Source organism: Leopardus geoffroyi, chromosome C1 (assembly GCF_018350155.1).
Source record: "Leopardus geoffroyi isolate Oge1 chromosome C1, O.geoffroyi_Oge1_pat1.0, whole genome shotgun sequence".
Taxonomy (NCBI): Eukaryota; Metazoa; Chordata; class Mammalia; order Carnivora; family Felidae; genus Leopardus; species Leopardus geoffroyi.
The window spans coordinates 48,987,433-49,010,143 of record NC_059328.1 but is presented as its reverse complement, the minus strand read 5'-3'; the positions used below and the strand labels follow the sequence as shown (position 1 = coordinate 49,010,143).

Here is a 22,711-nt window from a genome sequence, read left to right as displayed (position 1 = left end):
TAGAGTTTCCTGCAAAAAGGTCCCTGGGCCAAATGTTAGACTTGATTCCTTTCTACAGTGCGCCATTTTCATGCCCTTTTGGCATTCGTTGAATACCAGATGCTTGCCAGGCACACCTTGCTGTGCACAGTGAATTCAGAGGTTGGCAAGGCCCATTCTTTCCCTCAAGGGCTCAAGTTGCAAAGAAAGTGACACTGCCAGGTGGGTCTATGAGTCAAATATCTGGGAGCAACTGTGCTATGGAGGGCCATAAAGCCCCCAGAATTTTTTTTAAGTAGGTTTATTTTTGTGAGAGAGAGAGAGTGGGAGAAGGGAAGAGAGAGAATGAGAGAGAGAGAGAAAGAGAGAGAGTCCCAAGCAAACTCTGCACTGTCAGTGAAGAGCCCAATGCAGGGCTCTAATTCACAAACCGTGAGATCATAACCTGAGCAGAAATCAAGAGTCAGACACTTAACCCACTGAGCCACGCAGGCGCCTGTAGCCACAGAAATTTTTAACAATCAGCAACCACACTTCATAAAACACAGACCATGAGATTTGGGCCCAAAGAGGTGGTGAGCTATGCACTGAAACACATGGTTACCCATTGGCAGGTATGGGTACTATGGGTCCTGGACAGGAAGGCTTTCCTGAGCCCTGGACCAGGTTGTATCTCTGTGGTATGGCCCCACAGTCCTTTCCTTGCCTAACAGCCGTGGTACTTGTAACTATGTACTTGACATTTGAGGTTAGTGATAATAGCGTGTGCCCTAGCCAACACGGTGTCGAGCGTAGTTCCTGGCACGTGGGAGATGCTCAACGAGTAATTTTTTTAATGTAATTGGCACCCTAATTATCCACTTGCAGGGACATCTGGATATCTACTCTGTAAAAGAGGTGCACAGAGAGATCATTTTGAACTCATCAGAGAAGGTGCTGCTTTACACAAACCAGACAGCATGTTTGTGGAAGTGCAGAACTGATGGCCCGTAATGAATCCAGGCTCTTTGTTAATCAATGTGCTGCTCAGGAAAAGGCTCTCCCACGTTCTGTCAGGAGAGCCTTTAATGGGGTAGCTCTGTGATGTTTAAAAAGCCTCCAGCATCACCTGTGGCAACAACAGTGGCAATGGCTCTCCTTACCTAAGTTGGACCAGATGAAACACACTCTTGCAGCAGGTTTCCTAAGAAACCCCACCAGCTGAAACAAATGGGTTCCATACAACTCCTGCCCATTTAGCAATTGGTGTTCGGAGTCAGGGGCCAAAGCCTCATGAATTCCTACCCCCAGGAAATGGCATTGCAAGAAAAGGAACAAGGAAGGAAAATTTGCGATTCAAATCTGGGACAGATACATCTGATTGGCAAGGCCTGGGTCATGTGCTCTATCAGCAAAGAGAGACTAGTAAACCAAATAGCTAGCATTTTCCTTGGCTGGAGTGAGAGGCAGACTCCTGAGCTAGAGAACTCTCTGAACAAAGGAAGGAGGGTGAAGAAACTATGTGACCAAAACAAAGACAAACAGCCACCCCTTCCTGCACTAAGCTTTTGGAAAATATTAGCTATTAGGCCAAAGCCCAAGTAAGAGTCACAGAGCAAAAGAAGGTGCAATATGACCTTTAGTAAAAGTTAAATACATGCATATAAAAAGAATCGATTCCAAGTGCTGCACAAGATCCCCAGGAAATAGTAAGAAACAAAACAGAGTTGATCCACATCTGATGGAGCAGTCTAATAGGGAAGTCAGACACGAGGCAATGACCAAAGAAATAAAGATGTGAATGCAACACGAGGGAGATTTATTAAGGAAAAGAACAAGGAATTATAAAAGAGCTGATCAAGCACAGGGTGCTGGAGCACCACTGAGAGACAATTGGGAGCATCACTTCCCAGATACTCATTCAGTGACATCGGGTTGGTAGCTTGAAGTCAGCCATGGTGGGAGCACTTGCACCGTAAAAATTAGTAATGCTAACAGATTAGGGCCTTATCTTGGAGAGCAGGTTGTTAAACTTTACTGGCATACCACTGAAAGAAGGCTGATTTACAGGAGTGGAGATTGAGGGATGTCACAGAATATCCCTGTAGGGAAGTGGCACTTGACGTTGAGACGGTGGAAATTAGGAAAAGCTCCACTGCCGAGAAGACAGTTCAGACGGATCCGGAAGGAACATCATGTGAATGCTAAATGAGTAAAAATCTCACTAGTTAAATCAAATAAGTAAATGACTGTAACATTTTTATCATCCTGTGGTTTTTCACCTATTATTTAAAGTAACAATAGTCAGTGAGATAAACCATCTTAAAAATTATAAACATTTGCAAAATCATTATTACCAAAACTTTTCTGGGTTTTCCGGATACAAATTGCAAAGTCAAGGATAACAGAGGAAGTTCACTCGATTCAAGATTTCCTTCTAAATAGGTTCCCTGGTCACAGGGATCTGGCAGGATCTGATTTGCTTTGCTTGTGGCAATGAACGGTTTGGAAATTTGATTTCCCATCAATAATTATCTGGGCCTAAGAGAAGTAAGATCAGGCAGCTAAAGTAAACTACTGTGGTTACTTCCAATTTTTTCTCTCAACCTGGAAAAAAGAGTTAGAGATTAGGTTACAAAGTTTGGTTTATGTTCTAGTTGAATTGGTTGGTGCCTCACGGAGAAGAGACTATAGTGGTCAGGAGAATGGAATCGATTGGAATGAATGTAGCAAATCTTCATGCTCAGACGCCATGACCAGGTTACTGAGATTTAGAAGACCTTCCTGGGTGGGTTCTCTGGTTCCACAGTGTATGTCAGGGGTGAGAGATCCAGTATGAAAACATAGAACAGCTTTGGGTGGATCATCTTTTCATAGCATTTCCCCTGCCCCTCCAAACAGTACTGCTCATCAAGATGCCAGCCCACAGTCAGAAGTGAGCAAGAGCCTGTCGGAGATCTTGATGGCACTAAGGACAACTAATGGGAAACTCAACATAGAGAACCTCAGTCAGAATTTTCAAAAAGAAGATCGCTCATTCTCTGGCTCCCTGCCCCTACCCAAGGTAACCAAAACTAGAGTTCAGATGTGTTGATCTCCAAAGGCTACCTCAGGGCATTGGGTCTATAAGAAAGCACAGTTATGATCTGTGTTCTGCCTGTGGATCACATTATACACTTGTTTTCTGTGCCTGAGAGGAGAAAAAAAAGAAGACGACGACAAAAAGGAATTACGGAATGTGCAGAATCGGTCCAGGAGTTACTTACACTGGGATACGTTTTATGTTAATAATAGAAAATATGAGGGGCGCCTGGATGGCTCAGTCAGTTAAGTGTCTGACTTCAGCTCAGGTCATGATCTCACAGTTCGTGAGTTCGAGCCCCATGTCAGGCTCTGTGCTGACAGCTCAGAGCCTGGAGCCTGCTTTGGATTCTGTGTCTCTCTCTCTCTCTGTCTCTCCCCCACTCGTGCTCTGTCTCTCTCTCTCAAAAATAAGTAAACATTAAAAATTTTTTAAAAAAAATAATAGAAAATATGACAACACCCAAGTAACATTTCACGATGGAAAATAAATATTTTTCCAAGGCCAAATGTTCACTTCTCACACCCTGTACCAGTTTCCAGTGACATCAGCATGTGGTATCTCATGCTTTAGGAACACCAAAGTTTAGGAACTAGTGTGATTTATTGCTGATAGAGACTAGTCTGCTGTTTGGGAACATTAATTAACAGTACAGATGTGTCTTATGGAAGAAGATCCAGAACCATATTAACTCAAGTATTGTCTTCAGCCAAACAAACCCTAGGCATGAGGCTACCTCAGATACAGGCCAAATAATAATTATGAGTATTACTACAATTCCATTAACAACAACTTGTCACCACCAAGCTTTATTGAGTTCTTACTAAGTGCCAACCACTGCACTAAATGCTTTAGTTACACCATTTTAATTTAACATTTACAGATGACTACAAAATCCAGATAGATGTTATAATACCCATTTAATGAAAAATACTGAGTCTCAGAGAGGCCAACTGAATCATCCAAGGACTACAGCTAGCAAGCTGTAGAGCCAGGGTTCAAAGTACAGAAGAGTAGAGGGATATTGAGGGCCAAAATCGGAACTCTATTAGGCAGAAGTTATCTGGAAGCGTCCATGAAGTCTGTGATACAAGACTTAGAGTTCCAGGGGAATAAAGGGATTGGAAATTAGCTGGGGGCGGGGGTGGGGGGGGGAAGGAAAAAGAAAATGCTATAGAAAAGATTGGAAAATGCCTTTCATCTAGGCAAACAGGTTAGAAATGAGAAAGAATTTAAAAGAACGTGTGATGTTTACTAAGGAATCAAGGACACAATATAATGTCAGTGGACACTTATCCCAGGACAGAAGCAGCTTTCTCTATGCTTTCATTTATACAGTCAACTAAGCATGCAAAGGCAAAGGTCATGGTAGGGTGTAAATGTGTGTGCACGTATGTGAATATGACACATGCAAGCATGTGTCACTAAAAAGAGAGAGAGAGAGAGAGAGAGAGAGAGAGAACACTACCAGAAATTCCACACAACATAAATAGCTTTCACTACGTTCATAAGATCAGTAAGAAACAGCAATTCTCTGTTAGATTGGAAATTACATAACACCATCAATGAAGCTTGAAGGTTCTCGGATAATACTTGGAGAATAAAACATAAATAACTTGGGAATCAAAATAAGTTTTCTTAAACTCTTTGAGTCTTTAGATTTTTCCACTGGAAAAACTGGGTTTGAAATATCTATCTCCTGCATCTATTGTGAGGATTCAGCAAGATAACTATGCGAAGGTACTTAGCACGCTAATACATGAGGCACTCAGTAAATACTAGTTTCCTTTTCTTCTAATTAAACAAAAAAATTCAGTGTTTGGTTAAATTATTACTCAAAACAGCCCAAGGAAGGGGAATCTTTCCCAGGGTCAAGTGATGGCCACATTGAGTACTGGCTCTTAGAGCTGGTCCTGAAAGCTTAAATTTGTGGTTCATATCCAAGGAAATGGGGCACATTTTCCTTGAAGCTGGTCTGCCTCTCTTCAGCCATCTGGCATCTCTTAAGACATCTGGAACTCACTCAAAGTATATTACAGTCTGGGAGGCATATAAAATAGAATTCTGTTTCCCCAGAACGTGAGACAAATTGAGGCCCAAGGGACATTGGATACAAAAAAACAGCAGCAGCTGTGCCCCAACATTCATGCTTTTAGACACAGGACTTCAGAGTAGACCAGGAAAGGATATGAGTTGGAAGGGCTTTTCTTTTTGGACCAGTAATTCTTAATCTCCTTGGAGCGTAGGGCAAAGAATCACAGGCTTCCTTAAATTTCTCATGAAATCAATGCACTCTGTGCCCCTGTGTTGAGGGGGGTGGGGGTTGCCATCCTCACAGCCAACATTTCAGAGGGTTCACAGATCATCTGTAGCCTCTCAAATAAATGTATTCTTGAAGGATAATCTATGGGTCTTGCCACTCGAATGAAATTTTGCCCTTCTCATAGAACAGTCTAAAAACATATCAAACATCTACCATCCTCATTCTGTGGACTCCCTCATCCTGTTCCTCTAGCACATCTTGATGCAATGATGGCTTCTGGCAGGATTGCTGAAGCAATGTAGGTCCACATCCTGGGTTCTGAGCACTATGCGAAGGCACTAAGGAGCGGAGACTATTATGATTTCAGTTCCTCAGTTCTCCAGGAACCCAGGAGAAAGGTGACATTTTAACTATGTCACAACTCTGTATGACAAATAGAGTGATGGCAGTAACTTGAAACACAAAGAAGGAACACCAAACTAGCCTGCCTCAAAAACCCTCCAGAAGAGATGGTACAAAAACTAAATCTTAGAGGACAAGTGAATTTGACAAAGAATTGGGAGGAGGAGCAAACTAAGGGATGGGAAAGGCATTCTATGTAAAAGAATAATGTGAAATGGAACTGAAAGGAGAGACAGCGTGGCTAATTCAGGGAACTGTAAGTCATTCAAATGGACAGGACACAGCAGGTATGCGGTGGCTGGGATTGGTGGGAGATGCTGCTCAAGGCGATGTTAGAAGAGAAAGTGGGAGCCAGTTTATGAAGGGTCTTTCTAGGAGGCTTAACCTTATCCTGAAGGCCCAAAAGGATCATGAAAAGATATTAAACAGTGAATGAGTGATACGATCAAATTTGAAATTCTACCAAAAGCACCTTAATGGAATATGAAGAATTAAAGGCAAAGAGAGCCCTTTAGAAGGCTGTTCCAACAATTCAAGCAAGAAATTATGAGGTTTTAAACCAAGGCAGAACAGGAGAGATAGAGCTAGTAAAGTAGGTCTTGGTGACTAACTGGGTATGGGCCCTGAATTAGGAAGAATCAAAAATTACTCCCAACATTTTGGCTTTCACAACTTGGTGAGTGGTGGTACCTTTCACCGTGATAGAAAACAGAAAAGGAGTAGCTTTGGAGGAATGGAGGACAGGATGGGGAGTTCAGTTTTAAACACATTGATCTGGGTTGAGAAATTAAATAATGATTTAAGGGTCTTCAATATGGAGTTGAAGCCATGGGAATAGTTAGCGTTATCCAAGGACATATAGAAAGTGAGAAGGCAGGTTGAGGAGGACTTTCATTGTTAAGGAGTAGTTAGAAGACAAGCCAGCAAAGGAGACTAAAAACAATCAAACGAGACATGGGAATGGTCAGGAAAACCATAAAAGAGATTTATAGAAGAATGGCATGATCAGCCATGTTTCATGCTATGAAGATACCATCTATAATTAGGACTGAAAAGTACTCACACAATTTCAAACCATGGAAACTACAAGTGACTTAGCAAATACAGTTTAAGTACAGTGATGGGGTAAAATGCAAATGGAGCCATAAGTGGGAAGAGAGGAAGTTGAGAGAGCATCTGTGTGCCACTCTTTCAAGGAGCATTTTGGGGAAATAAATATTTATTTCACATGGAATTTTCTAAATAATGTAGACATTTTATTTACATTTGATTAAAAAACATTTCCTTACTAAACAGAAGAAACTACACATAATGAAATCCTTTCTTATTGAATAAGGGTCATCATTATATATATTCATGCTTTAAAGAATTTTAGTAATAATCCTGAGTAACACTAGGTTGGCAGGATTTTCTGCTAGATGTTGATTTTTTTGTTGTTGTTATTTATTTATTTGCTCCTTTATAACTGTCAGTTCTTAGCAGCTATCAATCAATCTGCTTCTAGGAACCCTGATGTACTATTTCTAATCTGCTGTTCATTTTAGCCTAGAGCAAAACTCAATGTTGCCAGAAGTAAATCAACTGTTTTTAGAATAACCTCTGATGTTTAAAAATACATCAATATGCTGTAACCATGAGGATAATTCCATTCTTATTTACGGACTAAAATGGCATAATGTCACTAATTTCTACCTCTCTAAAGTTACTTTTGCCAATCTCTGCCCATACACACTCTACTTTTTTCTGTCTTCATCTCATTCATTCGCTTCCTTGTTCGCCTATGTATTCATCTGTTCAAAATTATTAATACTTTATTTTTCAATATGGTGCTAGACAATGGTGATCGAAATATGAATGAAACACAACCACAGCCCTCAGTAAGCCAAGGTTTTGTAATAAAGTTCTAGTGAACAAATAATTACTGCCCAGTCTGGAAAAGGGTATAAAACTATAGTAGGTGGGTAATGTCAAAATACATGCCGTTTCTAAAAAGCACCATACTCTTTCTCATCCATTAATTACACATGTTTTTCTTCTGCCTGGAATTTTTCCTGACCTCTTATTCTTCTTATAAACTCTTACTAAGTTGTTCCTATGTTTCAAATTGATCTTTTTTCCCTCCTTGAAACATCCCTGACATTACTCCTCTATACCTAGTAAGTAACATGTGCAAGTTTTAAACTTAGATTTGTTGCTATTTCCTTCCATAAAGACAAACCAAGATTAGTTTTTTTGTCACTATTTTAAAATCTAGGTTTTATTATTATTCAGCTATGGTCTGACCAACAGATCAGGAGATGACTGCCACTGAAGAGATAGTTTGTTACTCGAAGTTTCCAAGGTGAGGGAGCATGGCACATTCCCACAGGCCACACCAGAAGCAGCAGGGTTGGTCAGGAAGCAGAGGGGATAAGGGGAAAATGTAGTCAATAGCCCTCATTGTGGAAGGTGCAAGGCAGGGTAAGCAGGTTTAGGATTAGTTAGTTGGATTTATTTCAGTGAGCTCAGGGACTCAGGGGCTGTCACCTAGTACTGGGCCCTGGGGGTGATAAGGGCATAGCAGCCCGAGTGTGAGAGCCCCAGGAAAGAGGTTGGTTTGCATTTGAAAGAAAAGCATACTTTCAAGCCAGTCCTTTACTAAATCTAGGAATTGGCTAGCTGGGGGGGGGGGGGGGGGGGGGGGGGGAACAATCACTCAAGATAAAAAACATGCTTAATACAGTCACTATACTGAACTTCCTCTCAAAGTAGTAATAGTAGCTACTATTTAATCCAAACACTAAATTAGACATCTCTTTTTCTTTGTCCTTTCCTTCCTCCCTCCCTTCCTTCTTTCCCTCCTTCCCCTCTTCTTGTTCTCTCTCTCCCTTCTCTCCTCTCCTCTAATCCCTCTATCCTCTGTCCTCTCCTTTCTCTCTCTCCCCTCCCTTCCTTCTCCTCATTCTCTCTCCTCCCTTCCTCCTTCTCTTCATTTAAACAAATATTAATCAAATGCCTAACTTGAAGCCAGACACTATTCTAATTGCTTATTTTCTCATGTAAACCTCACAGAAGTCTAGGAAGTAGAAAATACTAGTCTTACTTAGTAGATGAAACATTGGGCACAGAAAGGTCACACAGATCACAGAAAGCAGAGTTAGAGTCCAAAACGAGTCCTGTTTCATTCCAAAGTCCATGTTTAAACAGCAAGATAAACACACAACACATGTTATCATACCCCTAAAAGTCTGACATGTTTGAATCTCAGTGCCATCCACCCACCAACCTGAGAACTGAACTGATTTGTCAGCTAAATTAAGAAAATATTAAGTACTTGGGAAACAGCACTGACACCTTATTCAATCATCCAACAGGAATGTATTTGGCATCTGGTTTCTAGATTAAGTTCCATCATTTATTAACTGTGTAACATCGAGGAAGTGACTTAGTCTAAGTCTTGGTTTTGTCATATATTAAATGCAGATAGCAATATTGACCATGCTAATACCTCAAGCTTGTTTTATAAATCAAAGGAGATACACAAATTTTTTTTTTTTTTGCAATTTACCTATATAATAATTGTATATAAATTCTAGGCCTTAACCACCAATTCCATTGCTGACAAAAATTTAAGACCAACATTTCAAAGTCCAATGGCTTCTGAATAATGAGCAATACCTCGGCACCAACCAAATACAAATTTGCTATTTTTTTATTTTAATTTTTAAAAATTTAGTCCAGTATATTTAACATAGAGTGTTCTATTAGTCCCAGGTGAACAATACAGTGATTGAACAATTCCAAATATCACCTAGTGCTCATTCAGTGGGATATTATTGTCGTGAGTGATATCCTGATGAGATAATTCACTCCTGGGTACTAGTTCTTTGTCGAAATCATATGGGTTCTAACTATGGGAAGGAAATTCAAATCTTAATTTCATTATAACAAAACTCCAAATTCTTTCTTACTCTGCAGGTCAGGGCTATATGCGGAAAACATGGATTATATCTGACTTTGAGTTTTCTGGAAACATTGCTAAGCCACCAGAATTTGGGTTATCATGGTGAAATAAAGTAAGTTGATTTTTTATTCACATAGTCCTTTATTAGGATACTAAATACTGAAATCTTTCTTTAGAAGTTTTTTGTGTGAAACTATCAATTTCATCACTTATAGATAGTTAAGGAATGTTTACTTATATTAAGGACAGAGTCTTCTTGGTCATAGAGAGACAAAGCAGGAAACTTCAAATTCCAACCATCATAGACCATCAAGAAAAGATTTACCATTCCACCTTAAACAACTAAAAACAGGACAGAACCTATGAAACGATAGTTTTCAGACATTTGACACCAGCCAGCACAGAACAGCAATTCCTGAAGAAAGGAAAATAAATAAGGTAAGCTAAGCTTACTGAACAAGAAGAGGAAATCCAGAGCCCAGATTCTTCTTTAGTTAAAGAGATGGAGTTTGGAGTTCAAGAAGGCCAAGAAGGTTAGAAAGCACAATACAGAGTAGTGGAGAAGAGAGATCTGAACATTTCTCTTTCTAAAGAGTTGCTCTTGAGTCTTCATGTGAGTACTGGCTAATATAACCATTTGAGGAAAGTACCCAAAGCCAGATGGGGAGAGGGGGGCAAAAGAAAGACACAAAAATTTTTAGATCTTGCACAAAGGTTGGGAATAGTTCGTATTTCCACCAGTCAGTTTAAAATAAACTGTTATCAATATAAGTTGTTATATGTAAACTTCATGGTAGCCACAAAGCAAAACCTATAGTAGATACACAAAAGACAATGAGAAAAGAATCTAAGTATATCATTAAAGAAAGTCATTAAACCACAAATGAAAAGAACAAGAGAAAAAGAAAGGAACAGAGGAACTACAAAATAACCAGAAGGCAATGAACAAAATGTCAATAAGTACATACTTATCCATAATTACTTTAAATGTAAATGGAATAAATTCTTGAATCAAAAGATACAGAGTAACTGAATAGATAAAAAAGAAACAAGACATATCTATATATTGCCTGTAAGAGACTCAATTCAGATATAAAGACAATATACAGACTGAAAGCGAAGCAATGGAAAAGACATTCCATGCAAATGGGAACCAAAGAAAGCTGGGGTCACTGTAATCACATCAGACAAAATAGACTTTAAAACAAAGATAAGATGGAGATGCCAGGATTCATAACCATCAGAGCACTAGTACAAATATTAAAAGAAGTCCTCAGGCAGAAGGAAAATTATCATTTTGGATCTACACAAAAATATTAAAAGCACTGGAAATAGTAAATGTGTGTATGAAAAAAATACATTTTTTATTAAAAAACTCTTTAAAGATAATTTATTGTTTAAAGCAAAATAAGAACACTGCAGCATGGGATTCATAATATAAGTGCGACATTTGACAATAGCATACAAATCTGGGAGGAGGAAATGAAAATGTTCTTGATAAGGTTCTTATACTACAAACTAAGTAGTATAATTTTGTTTGAAAGAAGAATGTAATGAGTTAAAATGCTAATTAAAAAAATAAAATGAAACATAAGAACATTTAAATAATAAAAAAGACAAAAAAGATGAAAGGGAAACAAGAAACAAATAATATAAATGGAAAATAAATATTGAGATGTTAGATTTAAACCTAACCATATTAATAATTACATTAAGTGTTAATAATCCAAACACACCAATTAAAAGGTGATTTTCAGACTCCATTAAAAAAGCAAGACTCAACTAAATGATGTCTACAAGGAGCCCATTTAAAATATAAACATATAAGACATACCAAAAGTAAAAGGATGGAAATGATATACCATGCTAACTCTAATGAAATGAAAGCTGGATCAGTTATAGTAATGTAAGACAAAGTGCATTCCAAAGCAAGGGATGCCAAAAAGTCAATTCATTAAGAGGACATAATGAACCTAAATGTTCATGTCCTTAATAATATAGTTTTAAGTTACATGAAACAAAAAAATAAAACTAAAGGAGAAATAAACAAATTCACAACTACCATTGGAGAATATAACACCTCTCTGTCAGTAATTGACAGAACAAGCAGATAGAAATTCAGTAACAATATTAAAAATTTGAACTAAATTATCAAATAACTTGATATAAGTAGCAGTTACATAACACCAACCGAAGAAAACAGATTCTTTTTAAGCATACATGAAATATTTAAAAAACAAACCATATTCTGAGCCACAAAACAAATGTCAGTAAGTTTAAAATGATGAAATCATATAAAATATGTTCTCTGACCATAATAGAATTAGATTGGAAATTAAAAGCAAACACACAAAAATCCTGGAAATCTCCAAACATTATGAAACTAACAACACACTTCTAAAAAACCTATGGTAAGAGGGAAAAGGGAAATTAGAACATATTTTGAACTGAATTAAAATGAAGCCGACATACCTGTAATTTTTAAGTGTTCTCTTTTTCTCACATTTTATGTTGAATACATCAAAAATTAACTAGTAAATCAACTCTATGTTCAGAATATGCCCAGAATCTGGTTACTTCTCACCACCTCTATTGTTACTTAACTACACCTCGTTCAAGTTACTATTATCTTTCTCCTGGATTACTATGATAGCCTCCTAACTGAACGAGGCGTCTCCCTTCTCCCTAGTTTATCCTCAGTACAACAGCTACAGTGATCTCTTAAAACCTAACATAATTTATATCATTGCTCTGCTCATGAAACTGCAAGAGAATCTTATTTCACTCAGAGGAAAGAAAAAGAAAAAAACATCAAAGTCCTTATAAAGGGTTCTACATGATCTGCTCCCCCATTGCTTCTCTGATTCCATCTACAACTTCCTTTGCTCATTCTGTTCCAGTTACACTGTGCTCTTTTTCTCACACACACCATGCACCCATCCACCTCAGCAACTATCCTCTGACTGTATCCTCTACTTAAAATGTTCTTTCTCAGATATCTCCATGCTAACCCTTTCACCTTTATTTTTTTGCTCAGATGTCACCTTGTCTGTGAGGCCTACACTAACCACCCTCGTTAAAGTTGTGGTCTCACATTCCTCTTCCTCTTAACCTGCTTTCCTTCTGCTTTCTTCTCCACACTTATCAACTTCTAATGTATTCGGTGATTTGCTGATGTATGATGTTTATTGTTGTTACCAGTCGATCCCTGATAGACTATAAGCTCTAGTTCCAGGGGGCAGGCAGAATCTTTGTTTTTACCCATTGATGTATGCTAAGTGTTTAGAGCGCTGCCTGGCATATATTAGAATTCAAGAAGCATTATGTAATTGAACTGAATTAAGGAAGGGATGGAATCTCAAAATAGTCTCAGGAATGCATGCAGATATACAAATTGTGACTAAGTCCCTCTCATGGTCAAATTGAAGAAGGCCATTCCTAACCACCCCATCAAAACCAGGTTCCTTGTTCTATACTTTCTCTTAGCACTCAGCTATTATTTTTCCTAAAACTTATAATTATTTATAATTATGTATTTATTTATATGATTTATTACTTCAGTGTCTAGGTCGTAATCTCCATGCTGGCAAGAAACAGGACTGTTTCCCTCACATTATATTCCCAACATCTTCTAGGCCAGTACTTGGCACATGGAAAGCACGCAGTAAATATTTTATTACTTTATTTATTCATTTATTTAACAAACATTTATAGAGTTCCTACTGTTTACCAAGCACTACTCTAATCATTGGGAATATAGACATGAATTAAACAGTCTCCCCACTCTTGAACTTATATTCTTTTTTTTATTGAGAGAGAGTCAGGTGGTGGGGAGGATGTGAGTGGGGAGGGACAGAGAAAGAGGGAGGGAGAGAGAGAATCCCAAGCAGACTCCACCCTGCCAGCACAGAGCCCCACACTGGGCTCTGAGATCATGAGATCATGACCTGAGCCAAGATCAAGAGTCAGATGCTTAACTGACTGAGCCACCCAGGTGCCCTGAAGCTTATATTCTTTTTTTTTTTTTTTTTCAACGTTTATTCATTTTTTGGGACAGAGAGAGACAGAGCATGAACGGGGGAGGGGCAGAGAGAGAGGGAGACACAGAATCGGAAACAGGCCCCAGGCTCTGAGCCATCAGCCCAGAGCCCGACGCGGGGCTCGAACTCACGGACCGCAAGATCGTGACCTGGCTGAAGTCGGACGCTTAACCGACTGCGCCACCCAGGCGCCCCAGTGAAGCTTATATTCTAACAGGGAAGAGAAACAATAAGTAAGCTGGAATGTGTGATACATCACATGATGATAAGAGCAATACAGAGAAACAAAGAAGTGTAAAGGTTAATGGGAACATCAATTGATAAATAAACGATGGGAGGAGGTTGAGCCTAGCCAATGAATTTCCACTAGACCATCTTTGAACATGGGAGTTTCCCTTCTGTAAAATCTTGGGGGTAGTTGAGTAAGGGGCCGGGGGGGGGGGGGGGGGGGGGGGAGGAAGCGGTTAAGCAGCAAAAGCATTAAAGTGGGCTAAGAGCCGAATAGAAAACCAATAAGCTAAAATTGGGAGTCTTAAAAAGGCATCAGTATAAATGGAGAAAATGCAAGCATCAGAGCTCACATTATACCTGGTACATAGTGTACCTGATTAAAACATGGGGTCCAGAACAAAGATTACAGGAAACAGAGATATGAGAGTAAGAGTGAATGGGAAGCAAATGAGGTTAGGCTATATATCAATATTCTCAATTCCCCACGCTTATATGCATATCAGAGAAGCGCACCAGTTTCTTTATTCACCTTTGACCTTTGAATGTTCAAGGACATCAAACCATAAGAACCAGTGAAGAATTGCATTTATAAGTGATAAACCTGTTTCATCCTTAAACAGTCATTGGCTAAAGCTTCTTCTGTTGAATTAAATCCATTCCGTTAAGGGCTTTGTATGCAAACCTATATCCTTAAGAGATTAAAGATGCAATTTAGACACACATTTTAAGAGCTGAATGCACGAATCATTATTTTAGTACATATTGTCCATTAATCTGCTGTTCAATTGGGAACCCATTTGGAATGTGGCTGCTTGCTAATTAGCGGGATTCTAGTGCTGAGCTGCTTCCTGATTAAATGTCCTTTAGAATCAATAAAACATCAGGAGGGATTATGGTGATGTGGGATTAGCCCCATCTAACCAAATAAAATGAGTTGTGTTCCCTTCTTAAACTGTCACGTTGCAAGAGCTGATGAGAGGAGCAATTTCACCAACGATGTTACAAAGTTGTTGTTTTTTGCGTTTGTTTTTTTTTTTTTAACACTGAGATTTTGTTTTTTGCCATTTGCCTACCAATTAGCAGAGACATTAGTGAATGTCTGCTAGGGTAAGGCGATTTTGAGAAAGACTTGATTACGATTTCAAATCTCTACTCTGAATCACCCTTATATAAAATGAGTTCAGGTTGTGTTGGATGGAAATTATTATCCTTGTTCTTGGCCAGGAACACGTAAGTCAGAATTAGCATTTAATGTTTCTGTGTGACTTTGCAATAAATGGTAATTAAGGAGGGCAGAGAGGGAACAGGAGGCAAACTAATACCCTAAAATTGTATTGGCAAAATTAAATGCTTCAAACCCAGTTTAAAACACAGGCACACAAGCCAAATTGTCTTGGGGGAGGGGATAAATAATGTAGCTGCTCTGGAAGCCGCAATTGACACAGCCACGAGTAGGACTTCTCGTCCACATCTGGCCCATTATGAAGAGTGCAATTAGGTTGAAAAGGACCGGTTTGATAATCCCAGGGATGACCAGAGGATTTTAGGAGATAAAGCAAACATGAGGTGTTTGATTCAGCAATTACTTGTAAATGGGAATCGAAAAATTGGTAGACAGTGAGCAATTAGAGACATTTTATGGGTCTGCCCATTGGCTGGGTCTTGGAAACCAGACCTGTCTTTAAGGGTTCAGTCTTCTCTTGCAGAAGTCCGTATCCATATGGGGTGAAAATAATAATAATTATTATTATTAATTATATTAATAATTATTATTATATTATTACTTTCAATAATATATTTCCTATTATTATTATTATTATTAAGAGCCAACATTTATATACAGCTTACTATATTCCAGGCAATGTTCTAAGTGCTTTACAAATATTAACTCTTTTCATCCTTGTGAATGTTCCATGAGGTAGGTACTATTATTTTTCAAAAGAAGAAACTAAGGTAAAGAGAGGCTAAAACCAACAGGTTACTGGTAAATGCATTCATCACTGAGGCTGAGTCAAAAGCAGGCTCTCTAGCTTCAGAGCCTTCATTCTTAATACACTATGCTGACAGGTCTAGGAAACTCAGAAGCTTATAGGATAGTGGCAAAGCACAGGGGATTTACAAAAACTGGTTGAGTTCCATGGCTAGGTCCACCCTTGGGCTTGGGGCTGAGCATAGACTGGATTTGAGGAGCTCCGTCCTGTCCTCTCTCCTAAGACCCAGGAGAGGTGTGAGATACAGATTCAAAAGCTCTTAAGTTCCAGAGGAAGTCGATCCAAAAGAGCCCAGGGCTTGGAGGTAACTTCTCCTCCCTGGTGTGGCACCTCCTCTACCTCTCAGTCCCTGTCCTTGGGGAAAGGCAGCATGAGCTCTGGAATCACATGGACTGCCTAGATAGAAATCCTTGCTCGGAAATGCACTTGGGCAAATCACTAATTTCTCTTCACCTTAATTTCCTCATCTGTCAAATGTAAAAAGAATCCTTTTGTATGGATTCAAGAATTTATTGCCTACGGATCAGAGAAGGGCTGTGCTTCTCACAGTTAACTGGAAGGCAAGAAGAATACAACATAGCTTCTATCATCAAGAAGGTGACAACAAAGGAAGATGGTGGGAGTAGAATGAGCATCCCAGTCACTGGGTTAAATAACATAACCAAAATAACCTCCTGACTTGAGAGTGTAAGGGATTGATGCATGTGGCACTTCATGTGACACAAGCTTTGGGCCAGATGCTTTACATGGCTTATCTCATTTCATACTCCCAAAAGCCCCATGAGTTATGTTTTTATATGCACTTCACAGATGAGTAAACTGAGGTTCAGAGACCTTAAGTAAATTGTCCCAAAAGTTGGGCTTCTTTGAATCTTTGTTTCTATTATAGGCTGAATTGCATCTCCCCAAATTCATATGTTGAAGTCCTAACCTCCAGTACCTTATACTATGACTGTGTTTGGAGACAAAGCCTTTAAAGAGGCAACTGTGTTAAATAAAATGAGGCCATGAGGGTGGGCCCTAATCTGATCTGACTGGTATCCTTACAAGAAGAGGAAATTTGGAAACAGAGACACCAAAGATGGGCTAACACAGAGAAAAGACCATGTGAGGACACAGAGCGAAAGCAGCCACCTCCAAGCTAATGACAGGAATCTCAGCAGAAGTCAAACCTGCTGACACCTTGATCTTGGACGTCTTGCCTCCCAAACTGTAGAAAATAGATTTCTGTGGCTTAATTTCCCTAGTCTACAGTATTTTGTTATGACAGCCTACCTACCTCCCCCTTCTAGCATATATTGTACCCTTTCAGCTGGAGGAGAAGAGTACAGGATCCCTCAGGGCATGGCTCTAATGATCAAATGCTTCAGATCATGGGACTTAACCTGTGATTCTAGCAGTCTGAGCAGAGCTGGCCCTTCAGCACTATTCTATACTACATCTCAGCTGAGCCTGGTGGGGGACGTGTAGTAACTAACAAGAAAAAAGAAGGAGGGGAGTGTCTCAGAGGGAAAAGCAGAACGTGCCAAGACAACGAAGCAAGCAAAAGCATAGCAAGTCTGGAGAACTCGGTTTTTGGCTGGAGCATACACTTCGCAAGGTGGAGAAAGTTAATGGGTTTGGGAAGTCAGCACCAGCACACTTTTGGTTTAAGCCTGTATGGAGCTCACAAAGAAACATGTCACCTGTAGTTAAGTTCATGAAGATTACAAGGGTATTCCTATGAAATAGCCCACATTTTGCATGTTTGGTGTGTTTAGGATTTTGTTTACATTTTTTTGATATATAATACTTATTATATAAAATGTCATCCACTTAACAATCCATGATTAAAATTCCAACTGAATAAAAAAAGGAGCCAAACACACACACACACACACACACACACACACACACACACACACACTAATAAGCACTCTAGTGTCAAAATCTAGAAGTAATCTCACCAACTACAAGTAAATGGAATCTGGGAAAATCAGCGAGTTGGCGCCCATGCTTTGCCTTGTCTACTTGTGAGAAGTACAACAGACAGAAGATCCCTTGTCCCTTCACAAGACTTCCCCTTGATTTGGAGGCCCCAAGTCTTCACCAACTACAAAATGACACAGGCACTGCTTTCTGTAGCTGCTAGAGTACTACTGCCCTTTTTTCCCCACCCAAGGATACACACATGCACACTTCCTCACAGACTGCTTTCCTGTACCTATGCAGAAGGCACAACTCCCAGGAATGACAGAGCGGAAAGTTGGGGTGAGGAAGGAGGGCAGGGGTAAACATGGCTGCGATGTCTGCATTTGGTGAGGCATCATTCCTGACATTAAAGTCATGTGGGTTGGAGCAGAGAGAGGGATCCGTGGTAGTTGTATATGCTGAGTGTATCAATTATGACATACATGCCCTGGGTCCCAACCGAGGGCTACCAGGCATCGGTGAGGGTTGTCACTCACTCCTTGACTGCAGGGCTAAATGAGCAGTGAATAGGGCCAAGGGAAAACTATTCAGTTCATCTGCTGGCTTGTGCAGAATGTGAACAGCTCCTCACTTGACAGTGAATAAAGAAAAAACCCCACTATCAGGCCTAATTTTTAAAAATCCTGCAGACCATGGACAGGTAGGTCATGGCAATCTGGTCGGCTCCAAATAGCAGCGAACTTTGGAAGTGACTTACTCTAAAAACCAGAAAACATTTAGAGAACCTTTGGTGTTCTCTGTAGTCTGTATGGAGCCATGTCCTCTAATGAAACCAATTGGAAAGTAATAAGCATAATGAGATTAAAAGGCTATTAAAACAAAATTTAGAAAAGCCCTAAAGTGAACAGAAGAAATTAGAAACAACTTGGTAAAATATGTATAGTTTCAAGGAAACTGAATCTTCGACAGCCGTATTAAGAGGTAATCAGGATTGGAGCGCCTGGGTGGCTCAGTAGGTTGAGCGTCTGACTTCAGCTCAGGTCATGATCTCACATTCTGTGAGTTTGAGCCCCATTTCAGGCTCTGTTGTGACCGCTCAGAGTCTGGAGCTATTTTGGATTCTGTTTCTACCCTCTCTCTCTCTGCCCCTCCCCTGCTTGCACTCTGTCTCTGTCTCTCGCTCTCTCTCAAAAATAAACAAATATTAAAAAAAGAAGTAATCAAGATTGTAACTAGGTGTGTTGATACACATTAACTAGATTAATTGTGATCATTTCTCTATATATACATATATTGAGTCATTATGTTATACACCTGAAACTAATATAACACTACATATCAATTATATCTCAATAAAAAATAGGAGATAATCAAGGAAATCTGAATATTGCTGGATATTTGATGATATTAGGATATTTGTATTATATTTTTAAGTCAGCAAACTTTCTCTATAAAGGGCCAGGTAGTAAATGATTTAGGTTTTGTGGGTCTACAGTCTATTTCTGCTACTCTGCTATGTCACTATAGCCTGAAGGCAGCCACAAACAACACATGACAAATGGCTGTGGCTGTGTTCCAATAAAATATTATTTATAAAAAAAAAAGAATCAATAAAAAGGAAAATTAACAGCAGAGAAAATCTAATACATAATGTCAAACTTGAGAGGTTTTCACAAAATCTAGAAAAGAAAAACAGAAGAAAATGAGGGAGGAGAGCAGACATAGACGAATAAGAATAGAAATTGAACCTAAGAGGACTTGGCATCGTGGAAGAAGAAACTAGAAAAACTGAACAACAACTAACAACAAAAGCCACAGCTGAAGAACCTTCACAGAGATGGGGAAAAAAGAAAAAAACGCTCTGTATACAGATTGAAAGGATTCAGTATGACTAAGCTAAATTAAGGGGAAAAAAATGTATCCGTGTCTATCCTGACAAAAGTTTTGTGTTTCCAGAGACAAAGAATATTATTTAAGGATGCAGGCCAAAAACAAAATAAAACTAAACCAAATAAAGGAAAAAATTAATTTTAAATGAACCCAAATCAGACTGACCTCAAACTTCGGCAATAGTAAATATCAGAAGACACTGGAGCCGTGTTCATGGGATTCCAAAGGAGAAAAAAAAACATAAGTGAAACCAAATTATATTACATTCACGTGTGAGGCCATATAGCACAATGGTTAAGGGTACAGGATTTGGAGTCAAAGAGCCTGAGTTTAAATTCTAGCTACCTCACTGATCAGTATGTCCTTGGGCATTTCACTTACACGTTTCATAGGACAGTTGTCTAAATTAAAGGCGAAAATGCACACAAAGTACTCAGAATGCTTACTAAAAGCCATTTGGACTTAGTAACTGCAGTGGAAGTTAGAAGTTGAACTCAGATCTGCCTGAATCTAGAAATGGGCTCACACACCTTGTTGTCCAGTCCTGACCTCTCTGACTCTGCGTTGGGAGTTTGGCACTTGCCTCTGTGATCAGAATTATAGTACCTACAATGGTAACTGGAACCCATTCTCACATTCAAATTGTCAATGGCTCTTTGAAGGTTCCAGGGTAATGTAAAGACTATGGAAGAAAGAAAATATTTTATTAGAAGGAACTTAAGGTTTTCATTGGTCACATAAATCCTATACACCACTTAAATCAGGCAGTGTCCAGTTTCAATGCTGACAAAATTTTCTCACAGTCTCTTCCTCTTCCTCTCAGCACCATTCAAGAAGGGGCAGGAGAGTTTCTGGTGCCATTTGATCCAAATGCCTTATCTCATATTTGATAGCTTCTAACAGCTCTGAAGAAGAAATGTACAATGAGGAAACATCAACGGAACTAGCATCCTGTTGTTGTATTGTTGTGGCTGTTTTTCAAAGGGTCAGAAGATACAGTAGGCAGAAGCCTGGCCCTCCTAAGAGGAGAGAATTGCAACAGGCATAGAAGACAGGAGTTTCTTTTATTGTAGTTCACCTTCAGATCTGTGCTAAGATCAGATCTTTGCATGATTATAGATATTTCTCGAGAGTGCTGCTTCTCCAGCTGTCTTTTCCCTGCAGAGCGCCTCAGCAGTTGATAAAGTCATCAGCTTATCTGGTTTGTGGTGCTGCATACCTATGCCTTATCTATTCTTGTGCCCAAAGTGACAGGAAGGTCTAAAGCCTTCCTTTCTATACCAACCATAGACCTTTTCTGATTTGCGATGTCGTGTATAGGGAAAGTTTTATGAGGTATAAGGAAAACAGACCAGTTGCATGTCTAATGAATCATTTTTTTATCTTATTGTCACATGACATTAGACCACTTCTAGAAAATCCAGGGGCGCCTGGGTGGCGCAGTCGGTTAAGAGTCTGACTTCAGCCAGGTCACGATCTCGCGGTCCGTGAGTTCGAGCCCCGCGTCAGGCTCTGGGCTGGTGGCTCAGAGCCTGGAGCCTGTTTCCGATTCTGTGTCTCCCTCTCTCTCTGCCCCTCCCCCCTTCATTCTCTGTCTCTCTCTGTCCCAAAAATAAATAATCGTTGAAAAAAAAAAATTAAAAAAAAAAAAAGAAAGAAAGAAAATCCAGGGCTTCTGTATCTCACAACTTACTCTTTATATTTGCTTGACTTCTGATGGACAAGGAGGAGATAAAAATTCTTACCAGGTACAGTTTGGTTGCTAGCAACAGAAACTGCCTTTTGCTAACATAAGCAAAAAGAAATATTTTGAAAGGATATGGTGTTATGCAAAATCTGGGGGAAAATAAAAGTTTGGAAAAAAACCAGAATCCCAATTTTTTCGAGAGAGAGAGGGAGGGAAGGAGAGAGATAATGAGCAGGGGCAAAGGGAAAAGAAGAGAGAAAATCTTAAGCAGGCTCCATGCCCAGCACAAAGCACGATGTGGGGCTCGATCTCACAACCATGAGATCATAACCCAAGCGAAAATCAAGAGTCAGACACTTAACCAATTGAGCCACCCCGGCACGCCCAGAACGAAAAATTAATGAGAAATACAGAGACAGAGAATGGGAGAGAGGGAGGAAGGTAGGGAGGGATGAATGGAGAAAGTGATAAATAAATAGAGATTAATTAGACAAGGTGAGTCACAACATTGGCTAGGGTAGGGTATGGGACATTGATTATAGTCCCTCACCCCAGAGAAGAATATATTTGTATACAAATGGAGGGTGGGTGTTAGGCAAGCAAATACACGTGACTTTCACTACCAACGTGTTCCAAAGTACTTACCAGCCTTAAATGACTCTCTGTCACATGCACGTATATTGCTTAATGCAGTTTCTGCTTGGGGATTTCACTAAATGTTGTCTATTTGCACTCAGCACCCACTTCTAACCCCTCCTATGTTTTTGTTTTTTTTTTCCTGTATTGCAATACTTCCCACTCCTGGGAAGGCTACAAAAGAATATTTGACACCAACCTTCTGGAATTGATTTAAGTTCCATCTGTGAGATGCAACCGCATGAGATTTGAAAGGCAGAAGGGGCGGGGAGGGACATTTTAAATATTTATTTTCCTGCAGTAGTAGCCATGCCAGACCCTGGCAGGCATCAGTTTTTCCAGCAGCCAAAATGGACCTTGTACTGCCTAGTCACCAACCTCACAGTCACGGGCAACTGAGACATCAGTCAGAATTTCCTCAGGACTACATCTGCTAAAGCCTGATCCTGAGCAGAACAGTAGATGCCAACCTCCACTCTACTGAGCCTGCGATAATTTTGCAAGCACCCATTTTCCCATATGAAAGCCCTTTCTAGTAGAGACACCTGAAGTAGTTTCTGTGTCCTGAATTACACCATGAACGATACAGGTATCAAAAGGCTCCCTCAATATCACTATCAACATAAACTTTGACATTTATTGCACATTTCTTCCAGAGCTTCTGCATTGACCACCAA

The 22,711-nt window shown here is 39.6% G+C and overlaps 1 protein-coding gene across 2 annotated transcripts in view; it reads left to right on the top strand.

Moving 5' to 3' along the window:
* Positions 1 to 22,711, top strand: part of CC1H1orf87 (chromosome C1 C1orf87 homolog) — an 80,634-nt gene that overhangs the window by 36,848 nt on the left and 21,075 nt on the right. For both annotated transcript variants that reach the window (XM_045477605.1, XM_045477604.1), the window contains exons 7-8: positions 2,860 to 3,022; positions 9,663 to 9,760. In XM_045477605.1, the coding sequence (XP_045333561.1) occupies positions 2,860 to 3,022; positions 9,663 to 9,760 (261 nt within the window). The remainder of the gene's footprint in view (positions 1 to 2,859; positions 3,023 to 9,662; positions 9,761 to 22,711) is intronic.